This window comes from Buteo buteo, chromosome 16 (genome assembly GCF_964188355.1).
Source record: "Buteo buteo chromosome 16, bButBut1.hap1.1, whole genome shotgun sequence".
Lineage (NCBI taxonomy): Eukaryota > Metazoa > Chordata > Aves > Accipitriformes > Accipitridae > Buteo > Buteo buteo.
In genome coordinates, this window is record NC_134186.1 from 18286483 (window position 1) to 18308208 (window position 21726).

Here is a 21726-nt window from a genome sequence, read left to right on the forward strand (position 1 = left end):
CCAATATTCAAAAACATGGTCTAAAGGAAACTTTCCAAAAGATTCAGACATTGGCTTCTCTCTGCTTTTTACTGACCATAACTGTCAACAGGAGCAGAGTTAGGTCAGGCAAAGACACTCCCCATCACTTTCTTCACTGTGATCAAGGGTAACATAAACGTGTACATTACTCAACCAGCTGAAATGGGCCTCCCAGACCACATTTCATCACCACACCTACAAGAGCTGTGGGATCTCAAGCCTAAATTTGGAATCAGGATAATATCTGGGGGATTTATATATCCTTTATAAACATTTCATTCTCACAAGACCTTGGCTTCTTATAAAACTGTGGAATTAGTTTTACACTCTTCTGTTGGCCTATTAGGTTTTATAAGGAGCTGGACAATACATTTTTACTTTTCATATCTTATGAGAGAATCTGCATGTATTATAAACCTGAGGATTAAAACATATTACTACCACTGACATGCAACAGGAATGCTGCACAGTAATGAGGAACTGCAAGTTTTACTTAATTTAGGGCAACTATAACTTAGAGCAACTGAAAGCAAGTAGATACTTCTTCTATCACCCATCCTTTCCTTTCAGGATAGAGCTAAAAATAAACCTTGTGTCCCTACAGGAAGATACATAGATAGCATCAGGCAAAGCATCAAGAAAATAAAAATGGTATGGAGTAAATGAGGCAATACCAACATCTGTGTATAAGGCAGCAAGAAAAAGCAACTAGCAACGTTTATAAGTTCATCAGCTGTGAAAATATTTGCTCTCTAAAGACTACAAAAGCTAACAACAAACTCCTTGCACTCACCTGTGGGCTCTCAACTAATGAATATTTGAAGCAACATATTGAAGTCCAGATTCTGACTCTAAGTTACATCACTCAGAGCCTCGCAGAATTTGGCCTGCAATACTGATTTTTTTCTTGAAAAGCACAAACCCATAAGACTTCTGCTATTTATTCAGTGCAAAAAAAAACCTCAAGCTGTCTCATACCCAGAAAGTAAGTTTCAGGAAAACATATTAGAAAAAAAAAAAAGAAAAAAGAAACCAAGCATCAAAACCAACACAACACACAAAAGTGTGCCAGCAGCACTGCATTTAAGGCCGGGTTTCCATCTCAGCAATTGGCCAGCATTTGGAAAAGCACAGTCATTGTAAGCCATATTCAGCCTAGGTATAAGTAAGTATTGCCTCTCTCTAATGGACTAACACTTCCTGTACGATAAAACTAAGTTTAGCTTAGTATGTCCAAAGTATGCACCCTAAGTATGCCAGAAAAAAGGGTGTCATTCCTCATACACACTGTCATCCAGGGGCATATTTGGGGGAAGAGAGCAGTGGCAGAATGCCTGGGTATGAATACTGTTGCATAACTTAAAAATCACCTTTAAGAATTAAAGAGAAAAAAAGGAATCTCATCAGACTAGACAAGGAACATGCATTTAGCCATGCAGAGAAATTAGTTTCTGTCTGAGAGCAAGAGAGGTAGGGGGAGGAGGGGAAGAGAGGGTCTGTAAAAATGAGTTTCAGTCCCACAAAGTCCCTTATCCTATACCAGAGCTGCAAACTCTGGAAATTAAAACTACTCCTACCACTATCTTCAGTAAGCAGAAGGCTGGTGTCAAGTTCCTGCCTATGAGTAGAAAGTCCATTTACTGCAAAACTGGTCATAGGAAAGGATATTAAAGAGTTCAGTACTATGACACTTCATGCCCTTCACTTCTGCTTCATTTAGTTTCCTCCTCTCATGCCTCTGACAAGCACATAACTATACATCACTACGATCGCTTCAGCCTACGAATCCCAGACTTACTCAGAAACTCTTCCCTCCTGGAAAGATGCAGAATGGAGACAGAGGAATTCTGCTCTCGGTCCCTCATGCCCTGCTGTAGCCTCTGCACTTCCCGAATGCTGCCTGCTTCACTTGTCAAGCAATAAATGACACACGGTCCAAGTGTGTTTGTCAAACCTCTGTCCCTTTGTATGCTTAAAGGGAGGAAACTGGCATTAATGTTTAACAAAACTAACAGTAGCAAAGCCTTTGTCTGCAATCTGACATGGTGGCTTTGAAAAGACAGGTGTGAGAGAAATCTGGCAAGGCAGAAGTTTTCTCCTGGTTGCCCATTGCTTGGAAAAAATCTTGGTTTGTTTGGGTTTTTATTTTAAAGTTGCAGGGAGCAACAGTTTACAATTCATTCCTGAACCTCTGAACTGAGGCAATCCAGCTGCCTGTTGCTAAGGAAATCATAGAAGCTGTATCAGGTACCGAACCACATTCACACAGACAGTGAACAAGCCTGCCAGACTCAATATGTATCTTGAAGCCCACATGGGTGACAGTACTGTTTGAAAGGAAAGGGAGAGGTTAAAAATCCACATTAAAATGCTTTCAGGTCTCTGCCAACAGTTTCAAACAGACACAGGCTATCCGCCATCTCCCCTGTCTGCCTATGTTGACATAAAGTGGTTTTCCAAATCAGCAGCAAATCAAGGGGATAGAGGTTTCACGTGAGAGCAGTCTGATTACTGGCATTTGTTCAATTGTCTGCACTGACAAGTCCTCTTACGGCCTCAGCTGTGCGCAGCCATATAGCTGCTTCCCTGGCTAAGTGTACCGCTGCACAGAAAAAAAGGTGAGTCAGCTGGAGTTACCTACCCTGTGATAACAGGAGGATGAACCAACACTACCCATACCTGAACATCATCAATACCACCCCATGCCAATCCACAGACAACCCCTGCACGAGCAGTCCACCTACCTGCCAGCAGTAGCTGAAAAAAGACCTGAGGTTTTGCTAGCAGAATTTGAAACACAAAGTATTTCTATGCTACTGCCACTGCAATGAATTCTGTTTTCACAGTTCAAATAGTCACATTGTTGCTTGGAAAAAGATTACTTCTGAGAAGTTCCGATGCAAAATGGGCTTATCCTATGAATCCAAAATGCAAAATACCAATTCTGTCTATTAGCTGCTGTTAATTGTTAATTGTTAAAAAGAGTCCGGTTGTCACAGGAACTGACATTCCCATTGACTATAATAGAATTTTACAAATTGGCTCAATAAATAAACAATTATTTTTCTTAAAGAGTCATACTTGACTATTAGGAACATCATATCTTTTACAATTGTTATATTTATTTGTGCTTTCAACACTGACGTTCATCCTACGAGATGCCTGCACCTTGCTGCCTGTTGTTGAACAGCTCCAACGGGTAGATGTTTATTACAATCCCTTGTAGCACACCTTTATTTTGAGACCTTATTGTAGGGCCAGTTCTATACACAGGAGCTGGCCAAAATGGAAATAATCTCAGAGTGCATGATGTGAATCATGACAAAAGTTTTGAAAAAGTCACATCTAATGCAAAAGATGAAGATGGATGACCCAAAATCCCTATGCATACCTGAAGTCTACAGGGACACTTCTGCAAGTCTTTGGCTCTGTGCTGACAGAGACACTAGAATAAAGACCTGTTGCTCTCCTAGAGGGCTCTCACTGACGCATCTCTTGCTCAAAGTCTCCTAGGGACTATAGGCATTTTTGCATGTACATATTGTAATAATATAGATGGCACCTGTGTATTTCCATTATCTCCTATTTTCCTGCTTGCAGGAAAATGCTTACAGTTTCATTTGCTTTTAAAGGCCATTTGCTGTTAATGTTCCTCAAGTGCAAATATAAGGGTGATGCTCAGTGTGGAGACTGAATCAAGCACCCAGCTAATTCCCAGTTTCTGTACACAATATTACCTGGTGAATAGTTATTATACTGTTTAGAGGATAAAGTCTGTAAGGATGCTATGTCAATGCACTTGCTTTCTGGACAAGCTTTTTTTTCCAATCACAGAAGAAACGCACAATAATTCTTTCACTTATCTTTATTTCATTATGTTCAGATCTTCCTTTCAATCTTACTCTTTACAAATTCTGCTATGTCTTCTTTTAATTTGCTGTTCTCCTCAAGTGGAAAATATCTTTTTAGGATAAATAAACAGTGCAGGAAACCGGTAAGAGAACACAGACTCTTTCATTTCTAAACCAGTGATTCAAATCTGGACTGATTAGGGCACAGAACGGAAATTGTTCTCCCATACTGATGGCTTTTCAACAGCTCAAGTGTAAAGAGATGAGGGTCTTAGACCAGCTCCTAATGGACAGATACTCACAGAACATGAAACATCAGTAGTAACGCTCATGACTTGTATCTTTGTTGGTCTTTTCAGTGAGATTGCCAGCATCTTCCTGGTCCAGAAGGCAATAGATTTTTCATTCCTAAGAATGACTTTCTCCAGAAAAATTCAAATATTGGAATTATGATGTAAAAATGTTTTGCACATGACTACTATGCTATCTCGCCTGTGGACTTCTGTCTCACTTCTTATCACCACACAGAAAACAAATTCACATAAGACTCCTGCTCTGATTTTCCATTACTGCATTGATGGGGACTCTTGTATGTGTTTTAGCAAGTATCTTCCTCATTGCTTTTATTCACTACATTTCAGTGCAGTAAAAACACTAGAAAGACATTAGAAACATTTCCAAAACCATGCTGTTATACTAATTTTCTGCAAAAATATGTAACAGCTTAGTTCAGGTCTTAGTATTACTGAGTACACTAATGTAAATATAGTGATTAAACAAATAAAGATTGCAGTGTTAGTCTAAGTAATCTTCATACGGGAACAGAAAACAGTTGCATTAAAAATGTCACTTTTAGTCTAACCTCTCAACTATAACTCTCTGCTTTTTAAAAGACTTGTTACTTTTCATTTTTTAGTTAGTTTCCAGTGTTTTTAGCAAGTATAAACCTTAATAGAAGAGGTAATTTTAATGATGATGTATGATTTGCTACATATAAAAGCATAAAGCATTCAAAGTGCCATGAGAATTAAATTGCAATGGGAAGTAATTTCCCAGGGTACATTCCTGCAGCCTCCAAGTAATAATAAAGCAAACTTGATCCGAAGCTGCATGAAGCAAAATGCAACCAAATTTTAGTTGGTTTGGTTTTTTTTCTTAAAAACCTGTGCAAATGGGAGGGATATATTAACACAACTTCCATCTAAGAAAAAGTGATTTGCCTGACTGACAAGTGCATGTAAAGTAAGTAATGCTTCTTCCTGAATGGACAATAAGCTAAACCAATACAAAATAGCCAACAAAGAAATGGAATAGCAAAATTCCCCACCCCCCCACCATCAACTGTTTGAGGAAGCCCAAAGGATGTATCCAAAATTAGGTCCATTTCTCCAATTCTGTCTCTTGATCTAATTAGAAGCTGTTACCTCATCTTACAAACCATTCCTCTCTTATGTCTCTAGACCACTGTGCTTACAAGAATATTTCTGCAATCCTGCTAAAGAGATTTCAAGAGATTTCAGTATGCCCTCTGATCCACCACCCCGAGGTCACTGCTGAGCAGGCCGAGGGAGGGGAACACTATGCCTCAGACCATCAGAAATCAGCACCCCACCGATGCCACTTACGCAGATGAAGGACAGCAATAATGTTAAAGCCTGTATTCAAGCTCTTCCCAGTTTCAGGGTCATTTGAATCAGCACTTTGACTTGTTCCCATTGTTGGTGTTTCTGCTCCTGATGACAGTAGGTGCCCACCCTCCCACCTCCCATGGCCCAGTTCAGAGCTGCCAGAGCTCTGTGTTCCAAACACACCTCCAACCTCACAGGGTAAATAACAGCTTTTCTTCCTTTCTGAACCAAATGTAACTTTGCACTGCTGGAAACTGACCTGCTGAAAATTTGTCAGCTGCATAGTTCAAGAGCTATTTCTGCTTTTAAAGGAGTACAATACTTGCTAATAGATTTCACATCAGTTATTTGGTTTTCACAGTTGTTTGCCTAAAGTTTATTTGTATTGTTTTCTAAACCTCAATGGTTTAAAAAAAAAAAAAAAAAAAAAGCAGTGTCTCATCTTGGCTCCAATAACTTAGCATATTGCTTACTCCTAGCAGAATTTTATTGAACCACTATTCTTCCTATTCTCAAGCTCCCTGTCAAAATATTAAAACTTGGTTCTTTTTAAAGTAACAAACGTTTTCTCCGGGGTTTGTTTCACAAATTCATAAAGAGCTTGAAAGGTTCTCACTAGTATTTCTGAGCAGCAGGCAACCACTTTTGGCAGGAAAATACATCTCAGCAGTTCAGTGCGGAGTACCTCGTCGCCTTAAGCCATGCTCAGGTGCCAGGAGCTCTCCCACAGCAGAGGCGAGCGGTCCTGGCCCTGCCTCATCTGCTGCCTGGCAAAAGCAGCAGGGAGAGGCAGGGACACGTCAAGAGCACATTAGCTGAACTCACACCACTGGCCTCTTGGTGCTCTAACAAAGTCCCTGAGGGCTGCACTGACTGGGAGAACTGGGAGCTGCTTTATCCCAGGCTACCCCACAACTGATGGAGCAAAATAAGTTTTTATTTTAGAACATATAAAATGAAGACTTGGCTCCCTGCTTTAGGCATACATAGCTCACTCTCTTTTCCAAGCTGGTCTCACTCCTCCCCCGCCAGGGTCCCTTGAAAACAAGAACTTGTACACCCAAATATGCATGAAACAGCAACCGCTAACCTGCCAAACCATGCACAAATCTTCCTAAAGTTGTGCAAAACCATCAACCACTTCTATACCCGCTGCCTTCTCCGTCGCTGTTTTCTGCATCTACACCTGCATGTCTCCTCCAGAGAAAGGCATTCACTGAGACACACCACTCTTGGTTGGTTGTTTTGGTAAGTGTTCCAGCGCACAGCTCAGGCAGCAGCAAACACACCAGCATTTTTTTCCCATGGCGTGTCATTATAACACAAATTGAATTGGCATCCAAACATCCCACTAAACTTTCTATTAAGCATGGATGGGAACATCATCGACAGAAAATTTTATCCAAGTGTGAAGAATAGTACAGTTATCTATAACCAATGTTTTATGGAGACTCCTTTAAACCATGCAAGTAACTGTAGAGCCCAGGCAGAGTGCCTTTCACCGGTAATTGAAATGCAGCCATCCACAAGGGAAAGAAGCAGCTTTTCCATCACTTGCAGCAACACTGTCCACGTACTTAGCAAAGAGAGTAAGAGATGAAAGAATACCTTATCATAATTGTGCTAAGACAATGACAATCACACATAATCAGTGGGGAAATTGTACACATTAGAGTTTCAAATAAGACTAAAACCTCATTGTTTTAGAGCAACAAAGGGAGCTGAAGATGCATCCTTTGATTTCCAAGTTATTGCTTTCTTCACAATGCTCTCCATTCAGAAAACTCAGGATATGTAATAAATATCATAGTCTTTATATTTACATTAAATACGTAAATACAAAAAAATACATTGTGTTTATCTTACTATTTTTCTTACAGTAGGATCAGGGGTCCATCGTGGTGGATGCAGAGTTATTTCCCTCACCACACTCTGTTGCAGTAATGGCGAGGGAGCTGTTCTGCGTCGTCCTGTCTTATCTGCCCCCCAAGGCATCCAGCCCCAGACGTGAACACAGGTTTTTTGCGTTAGTCGCGAGATAATTCATTTGTCAGTGTGGGCAGACTGGACCGCATCTGGATGATTGACCTGACAATAAATTTGCAGTGTCTACACTTTAACAGAGAGCTGAAGAGTACTGGTTTGGTTTGGGTTTTTTCTTTTTTTTTAGGGGTGGGGAGTTACAATAGCAGAAGGATTGAAATTATGTGAATTAAGTTTAAATCATATTGTTACACATCAGGTAACAGCAAGCAAAAGGCATTACAGTTGTATCCATGAACTGTTCTCTCTAAATGAGTGAAAGTACTGCACAGGCATTGCCTCTCTGAACACATTTCTCCCTATACAGACAGGTTTTTCTCCGGACATGAGACCACCTTTGAAATGAAAAATTTACTGTGGAGAGGGAAAGAGAATAGACCACTCCCATGACAAGCCAGCAGAACAAACAACTGCCACTGGCACTGCTTAACCCCAACACTGGACATAACTGCACATTCTTTTATTTAAGAATTTTGGAGGTCTCAATTCCTAAGGCAAAATATTTCTAGTCCTCTGCCCAGGCCACAACCACATAATCCTTTCTTCAAAGGAAATGAAGTATTTCAGTTGGGTTTATTAATGTGGACCAAGAATTAATTTCACTTAAAATAAATAAATACATATATTTGCTGTAAAACTGAATGAATTTGGCTTGACTACGACTGATTTTGGAAGTGATTGTACATCTCAGTTTTTTAAGGCTGAAATACAGACATGAAGTCTTCCTTTAACTAAGATTTTTCTTAAACCTCTTATTGTTTCTGCCTTCATCAGAGAAACAGAGTAATAAAAACACAGGACCCTGATGTGCACGTGAAGTTGCTGAGCATGGATGTGTGCACGATGGGGACAGGTAAACAACCCAAAACAATACTTCTCCTAATAACCAACCCAAGCAATACTTCTCCTATGCAGCCTAGCTTTGCTGTGTTCTGTCATGCTCAAACATCAAGACGGCTGCTATTAAAACAGACAAGAGAGGTTTTGTTTGCTTACGCAAATGCAGTAATTATTTACCAGGTTCCCAAACAAAAGAATCAGGGTGGATACTGGAAGTCAAATACAAGAATACTGCCCCAGGACTCTGCTGGCTCTGCTAATACCGTGAATCAGTCCTCCACAGTCTCGTGAATCAGTCCTCCACAGCCTCGCACCTCCTGCCGTTATCTCTAACCCCAAAAGGCAAGAAGCAAGCACAGAGCACGTGCAAAGACTTGTTGTTCCAAAAGGAGAGCATCTGGCCTCCCCTCTACATGACTGACGATGGCTACACAGAGGCTGAGGCCCTGCAGAAGCAGGTCCAGACCTTGCCTCTGATTTAGCTAGCAGCAAGTGAATGCATCAGCCTGAGGAGCCTTCTCTCTGAATTTCCAATAGTGATTTTACCTACGAATAACAACAGCAAATAATCCCAGACTCATGATAAAGCTGGACAAAACACTACCCCATGGGCTTGCTTGGTTAGGAAATATAAGTCATTATTTTATTTGATATTTAAAGAATTATAAACAATTCAGCTGAAACACTGCTTAGGTACCCCTGGAGTTATGTTAGTGCAGATAGTCATTTGGTTTATGTGGTACATCTCCATTGCCTTCACTGGAGGTAAGCTACCTCCTGCCAATTAAAATTCTGTCCAGTTAACTTAAATTCTGAAGAAGGTCTGAGCCACAAAGCCAGTGCAAACATATCAGTGTATGTTAGACTAATGGGGCTGACAAATTGTCGGTGACAGCAGGAATGTCCTCACACACTGCTGGGAGATAAAAACCAAAGCCTGTATTTAGAGGTTTGTGGGTACCCAGCTCAATTCTTCCCAGGCAAGGAGAAAGATGAAACCCAGAGGTCAGATTTCAGTTTTAATCAAGCAAGAGTATATTTGATTCAAAGATTCAACTAGAAGTATTTAGAAAGGAGAAGCTTTATGCATGTTATTAGGCTAGGAACTTAACAACTTGCAACTTTGTGCTCACAACAATTTGCAGATGTAATCCTTTGCTCGCACAAATTTCTAATGCCTTGCTATACAAACCACTGACATCAGCATCCTCGGTTTATCATGTCATTAAATCATGATTGCTCAGCTGGAGAACATGCTCCAGCTCACTGAGGATGACACCTTTCCTGTGCAGATTGGGTGGAAACACGACAGCCCACATCACAAAATCCAATCCGCGCTGAAACTCACATGATTCTGGTGAATGTAGTTTTCCGCAGACACGTATCCTCTGAGAATAGTTTTCCTCAGATGCATAGTCCTTTTGCACAACTGGAACCAGGATCAGTTTCTGCTTTGGCTATCTTCCCAGATCAAGCCCAGAGACATTAAACTAAAAAGATGTTTGCTCTAGCTCATCATGGCAGTCCCTCTATATATACTACTAAAGTCACCATGCTAGTAAAACTTTTGCAACAAACTTGATTTTTGTTCACTATAAATGGTATACAAATGCACCTGGGCTTTCAAAAGCTCACTCCTAAGTCTTGATTTGTGAAACTTGTATGCACACACTTTAAACATGCTTTACACGGGATAGACTTTGTACTGTTCCGTAAGAAATTAGAGGACAATCACCATTACTTGCTTTTCAAGAAATTGAGAATAACTGTAATGACATTATTCTGAGATGTCTTGTAAAGTGCAGATATTGCTTAATTAATCAAAATATCTTCCTAGTTTTGTCTACATTAAGTATTCCATTTACAAAAATAGGTATTAATGTGTATAATTTTTTCCCAGATTACCAGAAATTTAGCTAAAAGCTATTAATTGAGAAAGTACATCAAATCAACGTCTAAGTAATCCTGCTTGCAGGGATATATTCTGTACTTACAGCAGAAGGATAGTGCCCATATTTTAAAAAAATTTTTAATTAGATAATTTATTTTTAAATCCTATCCTATAGTAAAAATGTGTCTTATAATATTTATTCTGTTTCTCATTCCAAAACTGCCTGTATCAGGGCAACACCACCTGGCAGGAGCACAGCTCTACTATTTCCAGCTCTGCATCCAGCTTGCAAGGTGGGGCTCATAAGTCACAGCCTGCACCACAGAAAATGTTGGAGGTAAAGGGAAATTCTATCACTTACTTACAAATACATTGAAAGAAGTCTGTATCTCCAAATTCTGAAATTACTTATGCTTCATGCAATACCCTCAGATAAAAAACTGTAAATCAATGGAGTCCTCTAAAAAGAAACACTTCCTGTACTCCAGTAGTATACTGCAGCAGGTGAGAAGGCTCAAGTTAAGTGTATAAAATGCCTTCAGATCCCAAGTTAAGAGACAACATATTAGCCAGAGCTGATGACATTAGAAATGATTTACAGAAGTTATGTAGGCACACGTGCTCTAAACATTTTTCAGCTCTGGACTGGTGCTTGTCGCACCTAGCATCTCAAACTAAGTTGCAATTTTAAGATAAAATGATACATTAATATATAATTATTTTGTTCAGAATTTTTTCTCCTTTTCTCTGTTAGACTAAGACTACAGGTTCAAAACCTATATTTTGTTAAGTAGAGCATGACCTCATAGACATAACTATAGGCCCATTTTAATACAGTATAGTGTTGAGGTGATTTTTAAGTCAGAGCTGGTAGTGCCACTTCTACATTTACCTTTGCACTGGAGCAAACACAAGGTTAGGAGAAATACTTTATAAATTAATTCATTAATTCAAATAAAGTTTCTGCATAAAACACAAAGACTCCAGAAAAATATTACATCATTTGCTAAGGCAAAGCAAGCCACATTGTGGGGAGAGATCTACAAACACCGCTATGCCTTTTCTTTGACTTCTGTTCTCTTAAGGTTTCCTCAGTTACACTGATCCTCTTAAGAATGGTGAAATCGAACCAGGTAGCCCTTTGATGCAAAAGGGTCACGCGCTAGCTGCAACCATACTATGGATTCCTTTGTCTCCTGTTGAAGAGTTAATAAGATTTCACAGAGCTCCTTCCTGCCAGAACTGCTAAAAAGTTGCTTTCAGCTACATGTAAGGTGCTTTCCTAACCTCCTGTTCCTTGGCGTTCACCTCAGTGACTCACAAGGAAGGATTAAAGTTGTGTCCTTGAAGCTCACTGAAAGCCAGAGAGTGTCATATTGTAAGTATAACAATCATTTTGCAAACTCTCTAATATTCGCTTCCTATAATTGACTCTTGCTCCACACAACATTAGAATGTCCCCACTGACTTGGACCAAAGAGCATCCCTGGTCCAGGCTTTCTCACTGACTGTGACAGCAGGTGCCTAGAGAAGAGAGTAAGACCAAGATGAGCAGGCACTGCTAGTTAACCAGCTTAACAGTCTTGTTGACTCACAGATTTTGCTTCTGTGGCTAAAAGCATTTGGTAGATTTTTCTTCCATGAATTTGTCTGATTGCAATATCCTGTAGCAGCTAAGTTCCATAGTTTAAAAACATGCTGCAGAGAAGTACCTTCTTTTCAACTGAATTTCAAGCTGTTGTCTCCTAGTTTCATTTGATTCATATTAGTTCTTAAATGGAAAGAGGTTTTTTCCCTATTGTTGTGGTTTAAGCCCAGCCAGCAACAAAGCACCACGAGGCCACTCACTTACTCCTTCCCCCCACCATGGCATGGGGACAAGAAACTATGAAGAAAAGCTCGTGGGTTGACACAAGGACAGGGAGGGATCACTCACTATTTATGGTCATGCGCAAAAAAACAGTCAACTTGGGGAAAAAACAAAATCAATTTAATTTGCTACCAATCAAATAAAAACAAGGATAATGGGAAGTAGAACCAAATCTTAAAACACCTTCCCCCCACCCCTCCCTCCCTCCCAGGCTCAACTTTACCCTCAAATTCTCTACCTCCCCCGCTTCAGTGGCACAGGGGGACGGGGAATGGAGGTTGCAGTCAGTTCATCACACATTGTCTCTGCCGCTCCTTCCTCCTCAGGGGCAGGACTCCTCACACTCTTCCCCTGCTCCAGCGTGGGGTCCCTCCCATGAGAGACAGTTCTCCATGAACTTCTCCGGTGTGAGCCCTTCCCACGGGCTGCAGTTCTTCATGAACTGCTCCAGCGTGGGTCCTTTCCATGGGCTGCAGTCCTTCAGGAACAGACTGCTTCAGCACGGGCTTTTCCATGGAGTCACAGCAATCTTCGGGGGCATCCACCTGCTCCAGCATGGGGACCTCCCCAGGCTGCAGGTGGATATCTGCTCCACCATGGACCTCCATGGGCTGCAGGGGGACAGTCTGCCATCTCACCATGGGCTGCAGGGGAATCACTTCCTCCGGCACACCTCCTCCCCCTCCTTCTTCACTGACTTTGGTGTCTGCATAGGTGTTCCTCTCACATCCCACTCCCCTCTCTGCTGCAGGTTTCCCCTCTTAAATAAGTTATCCCAGAGGCACTACCACCATCACTGATTGGGCCAGCCTTGACCAGCAGCAGGTCCGACTTTAAGCCAGGGAAGCTTCTAGCAGCTTCTCACAGGAGCCACCACTGTAGCTCCCCCCCTGCTACCAAAACCCCACCACACAAACCCGAAACACCTATTTACGGTCTCTGTTCCATGTATTATTTCAGATACTTCTATTACCCCTTCTTGCCCTCCAGTACTTTCCTTTCCAGGATGAAGAGTCCCAGTCAATTTATTCTTGCCTTGTAGTGAAAATGTTCCGTACCTTTGACCACCCTTGTCATCTTTTTACACTTTTCCTATTCAGAGCACAGTCAGTTTTGTCTCACCTAAGACACAAAAATCTCCATTTGTAACAATTGGTGAATGAACTTCAGATAACTTCAGAAAGAATGCATTAGTGTGGATGCTTATTTAAATTGCTTCACTTTCTTCAGATCCAAAGGTTTTTCCCTCCTGTGCTCACAGCAGAAACCTGTGAATCCCACAAGCAGTTTCTCAGGTGAGACTCATGGTTATCCTCCCAAATAATGTCGTCACTCCGCTCTCTGTCTCTCCTTCATTTCCTAAACTGCCATTAGCACAACTCTGGTGGAAAAATGGCAGTGGTGCCTCATGACAGTGGATCCACACTCTGGTGGGGACTAAGGGAATCTGAATTACTACAAGAATCTTGATGCTTGCAAAGCATGCAGTTGTACAGATGTTTACTTGTAGGCACCTCCTTTCCACTGAAGATTTTTATTATTAAAATTTAAATCCATGATCTACAAGGGTCTGATTCACAGCCAAAGTAATTAGAAAGACTCCTATAGAGTTTACTGACCTTTATTTCTCACCTATAAGGAATCACAAAAGGTTGAACCAGATGGTGACACTATATCACTGAAACACACCTTGCGTCTTAGAATCATAGAATAATTTAGGTTGGAAAAGACTTTTTGAGATCATTGAGTCCAACTGAACAGTCTTGCAACTATAAACCCCACCAAAACTAGGACTGACAAGAAAGTAACACCAAAAAGATGTCTTAGCCACCAGGAGACTAATATATCTGTGTTATGCCAGTATCGGCACTTACTGAAACTCTACTCCCACAAATTATAGAGAAAGCACATTTGCAGATTTCCAAATCTCCAGTCAAATCCCATACTAAACAGAGACAATGACTGTTCGGTTTAAGTGAATCTCTGAAGATGTTTGCAATAAATCCTGCAACCCTTAAACTTTTATTACGCCAGCACTTACTCTGCTGATTTACAGTCTCACTAAAATGAAGAATCCTCATGGCTGACTCAAGTAACATCCTCTTACAGGGTTTCACAAAGGCAGGTGAAAAAGATTACATAAGGCAAAATACTGGATGGAGAACTGGTGCATGACAACCTATTCATCTCCTCACTTGTCACGCAAGTGCAACTCAAAGGTTTTCCTTAGCTTCAGGTCCATACTTGTACTTACAAAATCTTTTCCTGACAACTTCTAATCAAAACAGATGGTGGTGATAAGGAAAGACAGTTTATTTGACAGTTATTATCCAATAACTTAGTATCCCACAGTACTTTCTAAGCTATTCAGAATGGAAGACTTTAAAACAAAAGACTAGGTCCAAAGTTTGCTAAAGTCTAGACTCAAGTTCCCAGCACCAATCTGTCTGCACTGACAGAAGGATGACAAACAACTTGACAATGCCAGATATCATTAGGGATCTGGTTTTAATATCTACATATGAATATCTCTCTAGAAATTCCTCTAGCTGCCCACCCCCCACCCCCCCACACCCCGCTTTATTTTATGGTTTTACTGTTTTGTACTAAGAGATGCCAAACTAACGGACTGGGAAGCATACAAGGATATTGAGTCCATTTCTGCTGAGTTTAACACAGCATAATACGCCTAATAAAAGACACTAGAATGGATGCTTAGTTATCTATGTCTTCAGTCAACTGCTAAATTTAAAAAGTGAAAGGAGAACAGCACCAGGAGGAAGAAAGGCAAGTCAACCTAAGGAAAGATTTAGACATGGGAAGGGTGTGACAATGCCACAAAGGAGGTCACTAGCAGAGACAGGACTAGGGTCAGGGTTCTACCTAAGGCTCTTGATTATTAATTCACCACTACTTGTAGGCCAACCTATCCCTTCATAATCAGGATGAAGCCACTTCATCCAACTCAGGAAAATTGCATGGGATTATTGTGATTCAATAATACGTGTAGATAAGTGGGTAGGTGTGGCAGAGAACTGAAAGAGAGAAATAAGTCATTAGATACAGAAGGCAATGCGGAGGCAGCCATATGTCCATGAAATATGGAAAGACAACCAAAACTGAGAACAAAACCATAGTGTTTAAATGCAAAACAGAGATGTGTCATTAAAAAGAGGTTTTCCTTTAAATAAAAACAGAAGAGAAATAACTGTTAAAAAAAATGTCTTCCATTGCTTCCCTCCTGAAAATCTCAGAACTTAATTTATATTTTCGCTTTTCCATTGTTTGTGCTTGGAAACATTCAGAATACAATGGCAGGTATACCAAACCAAGCCAGTATTCGACATCACTTTCAAGTTGACCTACAGCTCCCTGCTACGATCAAAGCCAAATCTCCTCAATTTATCTGTCTGAACTTCTCCATCTATGCCAGCTATTCTACCTGTCAGCTGACGATACAGGGACTTTTTGCCTCTGACATTACATTTTCAAGTAGATAAAATCAAACGGTAATTCTGTGATCTACTCACCTGAATCACAGCCTTTACTAACGTATCTGAAACAGCAAAGTTCTCCCAATGTAACCCTTCTATGCACATACTGTACTGCTGTCAGCTAAGAGTAACCCTGGTACAGCTTATCAGGTGTGGTACCCTCAGTCAGGTATGGCTAGAACAGATGCCGCCTGGCCTGGCCAAAGTGATTGGTGCATTTCATTGACATTGATACAACCCACGTTCCTCTCCCAAAGTGTCCAACAAATAAACAGGACCTCCACTGCTTTTTTTCTGCTACAACAGTCATTTCTGGGCACAGACCCATTTTACTGCAGCTTACTTAATGCCTTACAGTTACTTGTTGAACTTGTAAAGCAAAGAGCATCCTCCTTGTTTCTATGTCCAATACCAAGCATAAAGTTGTTAATGCAGTACAGAGACTCTATAAGGTCAGTGGAAGTTACTTGCACGTTCCTCCTCTATGCTGTTTATAAAGGGGTTAAAGTCTTGTTTTGAGCCAAAACACAGGAAAAATGAAGACATGGCATGTTATTGTGTAAGGTAGTGTAGAACAGCCCCTCAAAACAGAATAGGACAATATACACATGCAAGAATCCCCTGGAGAGCCGGACAAAATACTACAGCAAGGACAGAGAGATATGTCAACAGACTCTTCTTCTCACCTCACTAAGATGACATCTAAAGTCTAGAGCTTTGCTCCTGTGTTCAAACGGTTAATTCATAAAGGTTTTTTAACCCCATGGCTCTCTAAACTTTCCCAGTCAAAGCATACCGAGGCTGCCCTAGTGGGAGTGCAGATTAAGTGAGGGGTTTGCAACTGTCAGTCCCAGAATGAGAGCAGCTGGTGGGCTTGTGCTGTGTGAAGGCCACAGGCTGAATCAGTCAGCATTACTTCGTAAAGGCTGTGGCTGAGAGCAAGACTCCTTCTGACATGGACACGTGAACTTGTTAGCTGCAGGTGAGTTGTTTACTTCCATATCAAAGCAATATTCCAAAGCAGAGTTGCCCAAAGAAAACTTCTTGTCCTCAAAACACTGCCTTTGATCACAGTAAACTGAAGGACAAGGAAGCAATAACTGACTCCACTCTTGCCATTTCACTGTACTAATTAATGAGTCAAAGGTATTTATTATTTACAGGCACCTGCACCACTGCATGCAGTCATGTCACAGCCTTCTGATGGACCGGAACTTTATTAGGACAGTGTTTCTTAGCCACAAGTAAACATGCACAAATTTGCAAGTGCACTTTGTTTTCTGGTCTAGTCTAAACAGACTGATTCCCTTAGAATTGCCAGGCTTAAGGTGTCCTTGGCTACAGTTCTCCCCTAGCTGTGAATCATAAAGTTGATCTACTTTGTAAATTACTTTAATGCTACAGAAAGGAGGACAAATAAGCAAAGCAAGAGATGAGCCCTGTACTTTACATTCAGCCCTTTCACACTAGCTGCCTGACCTGCAAAAGGAGGCAGTCTCTGCCCACTGTCTGTCAAGGCAGATACAGCAAAGAAAATGTGACAGAAACCAATACAAAACACAAACCGGAGACTGGCAATGGAGAAAAACTGGCATGTAGTCATATGGCCAAGAAATTTAGCCCAAACCTCCTGAGGCCTACACGGTGCCTTCCACACAGGTCCTTCCTTGCAATCACTTTCAGCATAACCTGCTGGCGAGCAGCAATATCTCAACAGAAATATGCCAGAAGCAGATTTTTTCTCATACCTCAGTTCCTCCAGTCCCTACAAAAAACTTCTCAGTCCAGCAAAGCTCTCTCTGTGTCAGAATAGAGGTCGCTTACCTTTGAACAGAGATTTTGTTCCAAACACAGACAAACCTTTCTCAGAATCTACAAAGCCTGCAGTTCACCACTTACCTATCCAAAGTGTCCTGAGGCACTTTACTCCCTCCAGCTCTGCTGTTGACAGTGGCATTCTTGTTGGCAGTCATGGTCATTTCTGCTTGCTAGAAATGTGGATATCTGTGAGAAGAAAAGTTAATTAAGCTTCAACAAGCCCAAATTACTTTTAACCTTCAAGACTGCTAGAAGTACTATGCTTTGTAAAGGCAGAACTCCAGGCTGCTTTTCATTCTATAAAATGCAATCAGTCTAGTTATGATCCTGAAAACTAAACCTTACCTCTCTACTGCTGCCCTTTCACATCCACAGCCAAGTTTATCAGAGCACAGTGCTATAAAGGGAGATATCGTATTGGAATTAGGCGTATGCTTCAGGTTCTGACATGTCTGATGAACAGAGCTTGATACAGAGTTCACAAAATATCACAGGTTTGGTGTGGTTCTTCCATCCATCTGTATACATGGAAATCCCAGTAACAGCACTGGATGATACTTGCAAATACCATAGCTATGACTGGCATTTCAGCCACACAAAACCTATTCCAAGGAATGAATAAACTTTTCTCAATTTTAAAGGGCACCTCTATTATGGAAATATTTTCTAGTAGTGAAATATATTTAATAGCAAATCTGTTTAAAATAATTTTCAACTGCTTGTGATATGAAAACATCTACAAATGGTTTTCTCTATTGGCCCCAAGATTCTTTAAGTAAAACTATTTTAGGACACTTTTAAGACCTCAGGTAATATAAAGAATCATTACTAATTCCTAGTTATTTCCTAGTAATTTGGTAACAACCCAAAAGCTGTAAATTTAATTTCAGCCATGGTAAAAAAACTATATATCCAGTTATGTGCCCAAAAGATGGGCCTTACTTCTGTAATGTTGCTGCATACCGGCAAAGAAACAGCCCAGTACCACAATTTATTTTGCCTTCATCCCATTATCTTAAAAAGAATGTCATGCTGTGACTGAAGAGAGAATAGAATGATATGGATATAGGCCAGGATGTAATCCCAAGGACGCAAAAGTGGTAACCTCTAACATCATGCCCCTCTGTTGACTATATCCCATGTTTTTCTGGTGTAGAGCGCAGCTCTTAGTGGCAATTTCCTCTGTCATTGTAATAAATTGAGAAATATTTTACAAAATGAGGGAGATATGTGTTTTCATGTCATGATAAGATTTCTAAAATGCCAGCAGAGTCCCTTGTGAAAGCAATGGAACAGTACTTATTCCACCTGATTCTACACGAGTTATTTATCAAGGATTCTGTGGTTCTGCTGGCATGCGTTCTGGGTGGTTTCTGAGATGCTCCTTAGTTTATAGGCTAAAATATCTACCATGGTTTTCAGCACTGCTACCCAGGGTCTGACCAGAACTACCAATTTTTACGACCATTAATGGCATAGCTAATGCAAAAATAAGGAGTATTACAAAACTTCTTGTTTACTCAAACCCACAGTAAGTCCATACAGCTTGAGAAGCCAACTGCAATGTGATACTGAAAAGCTAGCTGGGTACTTACAACACACAAACCCCTTGTTTTAACAGACCCATCGTGGTGAAGGGGACATTCTCTAAACCACTTTATTCCAAACACAAATGAGGCCAGAAAATATCCTGCAGATTGCAGCTCCAGAAGCAGAGTCAATCATGCTGACCACAGACTCCAGGTCTACTTGTCCTTCTCCAATTGTTTTGTGTGTATCAATTTTCCCAGATTAAGTAGAGATTTTTTTCCCAGTTGGTAACTTTTTTTCTACACTGAAGCTCCCCAAATTCCTTCAGTGTCTCATTGTTATTGTTAGTGTTAGGTTATCAGGATAACGGGACTGTTAATGAACTGCCTGTTCCAATTGGAAAGGGCTTGCTTGGGACAAGAATGAAAACCCACTGATGGCTGGCCAAGCTTTCTAGGACCGTACATTCCACAGGGAGCTAGCAGCTTTTTAAATGTTTTCCACTCACCAGTTCAATACTTCTACTGTGTTAAATCTGTCTAAATCGCTTATTAGCAATTAAGGTGAGAAAAATGGGAGATACAGATGTGGCATAAGGTAAATAACAACTGTTAGCATGCATTATATTCATTTTCCAAGATTTGCTTTTCTGTTCAAGACCAAAATAAGCTGAAGGGACCCTCAAAAAATAGCATACTGACAGGGCACATAAAAAAAGATAGTGTGCTTTTTTCTGAAAGTCCACATTTCCCATACCAAAAATCTGATGTTAAAAAAGTACACATACTTGTACATCAAAGCTTGATAAAAATCATTGTGATCAATATTTTTAAAAGTGATTATTTAAACCTCACATTTCAAAGCTACCTTAAATGTCAAATAGGCCAAACTGGTTCATTTTCAGCAAAAGAGGAACTGAGTTCTAAAAGACATTTTCACAATATATATAAAATTTAGTGACATAAGTGTGTTTCTTCCCATGCGGTTGAGATTCTGGTATATATGGTGATAACAACTGACTTTTCTATGCAGTTTTTCTTTAATGCTTATTTTGCTTTAATATTTTACTGCAGGTGATGCTGGTTTCATTTCAGCATATGCAGAGAAAATCTAGATAACTTGAACATGGCAGGAAAATAGTCAATCAACAATTTACAGAGGTGCCTGGAAGAAAGGGCTTAATACTAAAAAAAAGCCCCAGCCCCAAAACAAAAACAGAGACAGAGAAAAAAAAAAACACCTAAATTTTATGGTCATGTAGCAAGTTATTTCAGTGCCTTTGAACAAGTCTGACAGCCCTGTAAGTTTATATGAATCATCGTATGGTAAGAATCACATCCCTTGGGCTTGTGTGAGAGCATTCTCCATCACAGTATTTGCAAATTATTCTTCACAAAGCAATGAAAACCAATATCTCTCAAGTATTGTGACATGCTGTTAAGAACAAATCCAAAAATAGTCATGTCACACAGATTCTGCATTCCCTAGTTAACCATCTAACTTTACTTTGCCTAAAAATGCAGAATTCTATTTTATTTGTAAATGTAAAGAATTACTCTGAAACCCTTATTTAGCCATAATTTGTGCTTTACTCCAGGTGTGGTCTCACTAATTTCACTAGGACAACTCTCAAATTGGCAATTTAATGGGCCCAGATGGTAGAATCTAGACCTTCTTCATTATTACATCCATTTTTTATAAAACCTCCACAAACCATTTGGCAGGATCAAAGAGTAATGACAACAGACAAATATAAAAAATGGTGTGATAGCAACATGGGATCTGCTGCTAGTATCAGGCAAGGTTCATCATCCTGACTGAAAATGGCTGCTGCAATGCAGATATTTCCTAACAGATTTTTATAATTGCAGGAAGCCCCAGTGACAGAATATTCCTTATGGAAGATCTCCCCTGCTCTTAAAGGTTTCCTTCCAATTCCAAAATGAAAGTGTGGTCTGGAACTTTTTTATGGACAGATGGGGCACTGAAAACCATCCCACTTTGTGCTAGCGAACCTTATCGCATCACTGAAACTTTAATTCCATTAACAGGTGTTAGCAGGGGAGGTATAAATCCTATGCTCCTCCCAATGCCGTTTAAAATTATTCTTTATTTCCTAAAGCATCCCAACACTTTGGAAGCACACAATCTCAGTCCCACTAGAGTGCAAGTTTTTCCTCAGCCCATTCCCATTCACAAGTGGTTCAGGGCTAGAGCTATGCTTGGAGCAAGCACGTGAAAAGTCAAGGCAATCGAGAGTGCTTTATTTGTACTATCCGAGAGCCTTCTAAGGTCTCAAGAAAACCTTCTGCTTTCTTACACACAATGTATCCAACAGTTACCGCGTTGCAAGAACCAATTCTCTCCTCTCCTTCTGTGGAGGGTGAATAACACTGAGCCTAGTTATTCATGTCTAGGGTCAGATGTCTTATACATGTCTTAGATCAACAGTTGTTTCAGAGAAAACATTTTCATCATTTGAATCATGACATCTTCCATTCTGTTAATATAATGGGAGCAGAAGAGGACTTTTCAATTGAAATTTCTTCAGTTCAATGGACATGCATGGGGTTTTGTTTGTTTCTTGGGGTTTTTTGTTGTTTTTAATACTGTGCTCAATATCTCTTCTTACACATATGGTCCTTTTCCCTAGTCTTGAAACAGATTCATTGCCCTCCATTTTCTGCACTCATTTCTAAAGTATATTTTCCATTAAATATACAGTTCCAATAAAAAGTCC

At 40.3% G+C, this 21726-nt stretch overlaps 1 protein-coding gene across 1 annotated transcript in view; it reads right to left on the reverse strand.

The window, feature by feature from the left end:
• DENND2B (DENN domain containing 2B) overlaps positions 1-21726 on the reverse strand; it is a 182297-nt gene that overhangs the window by 85875 nt on the left and 74696 nt on the right. The window contains exon 3 of the mRNA XM_075048035.1: positions 17538-17642. Within this exon, the coding sequence (XP_074904136.1) occupies positions 17538-17617 (80 nt within the window). The 5' untranslated portion in view covers positions 17618-17642. The remainder of the gene's footprint in view (positions 1-17537; positions 17643-21726) is intronic.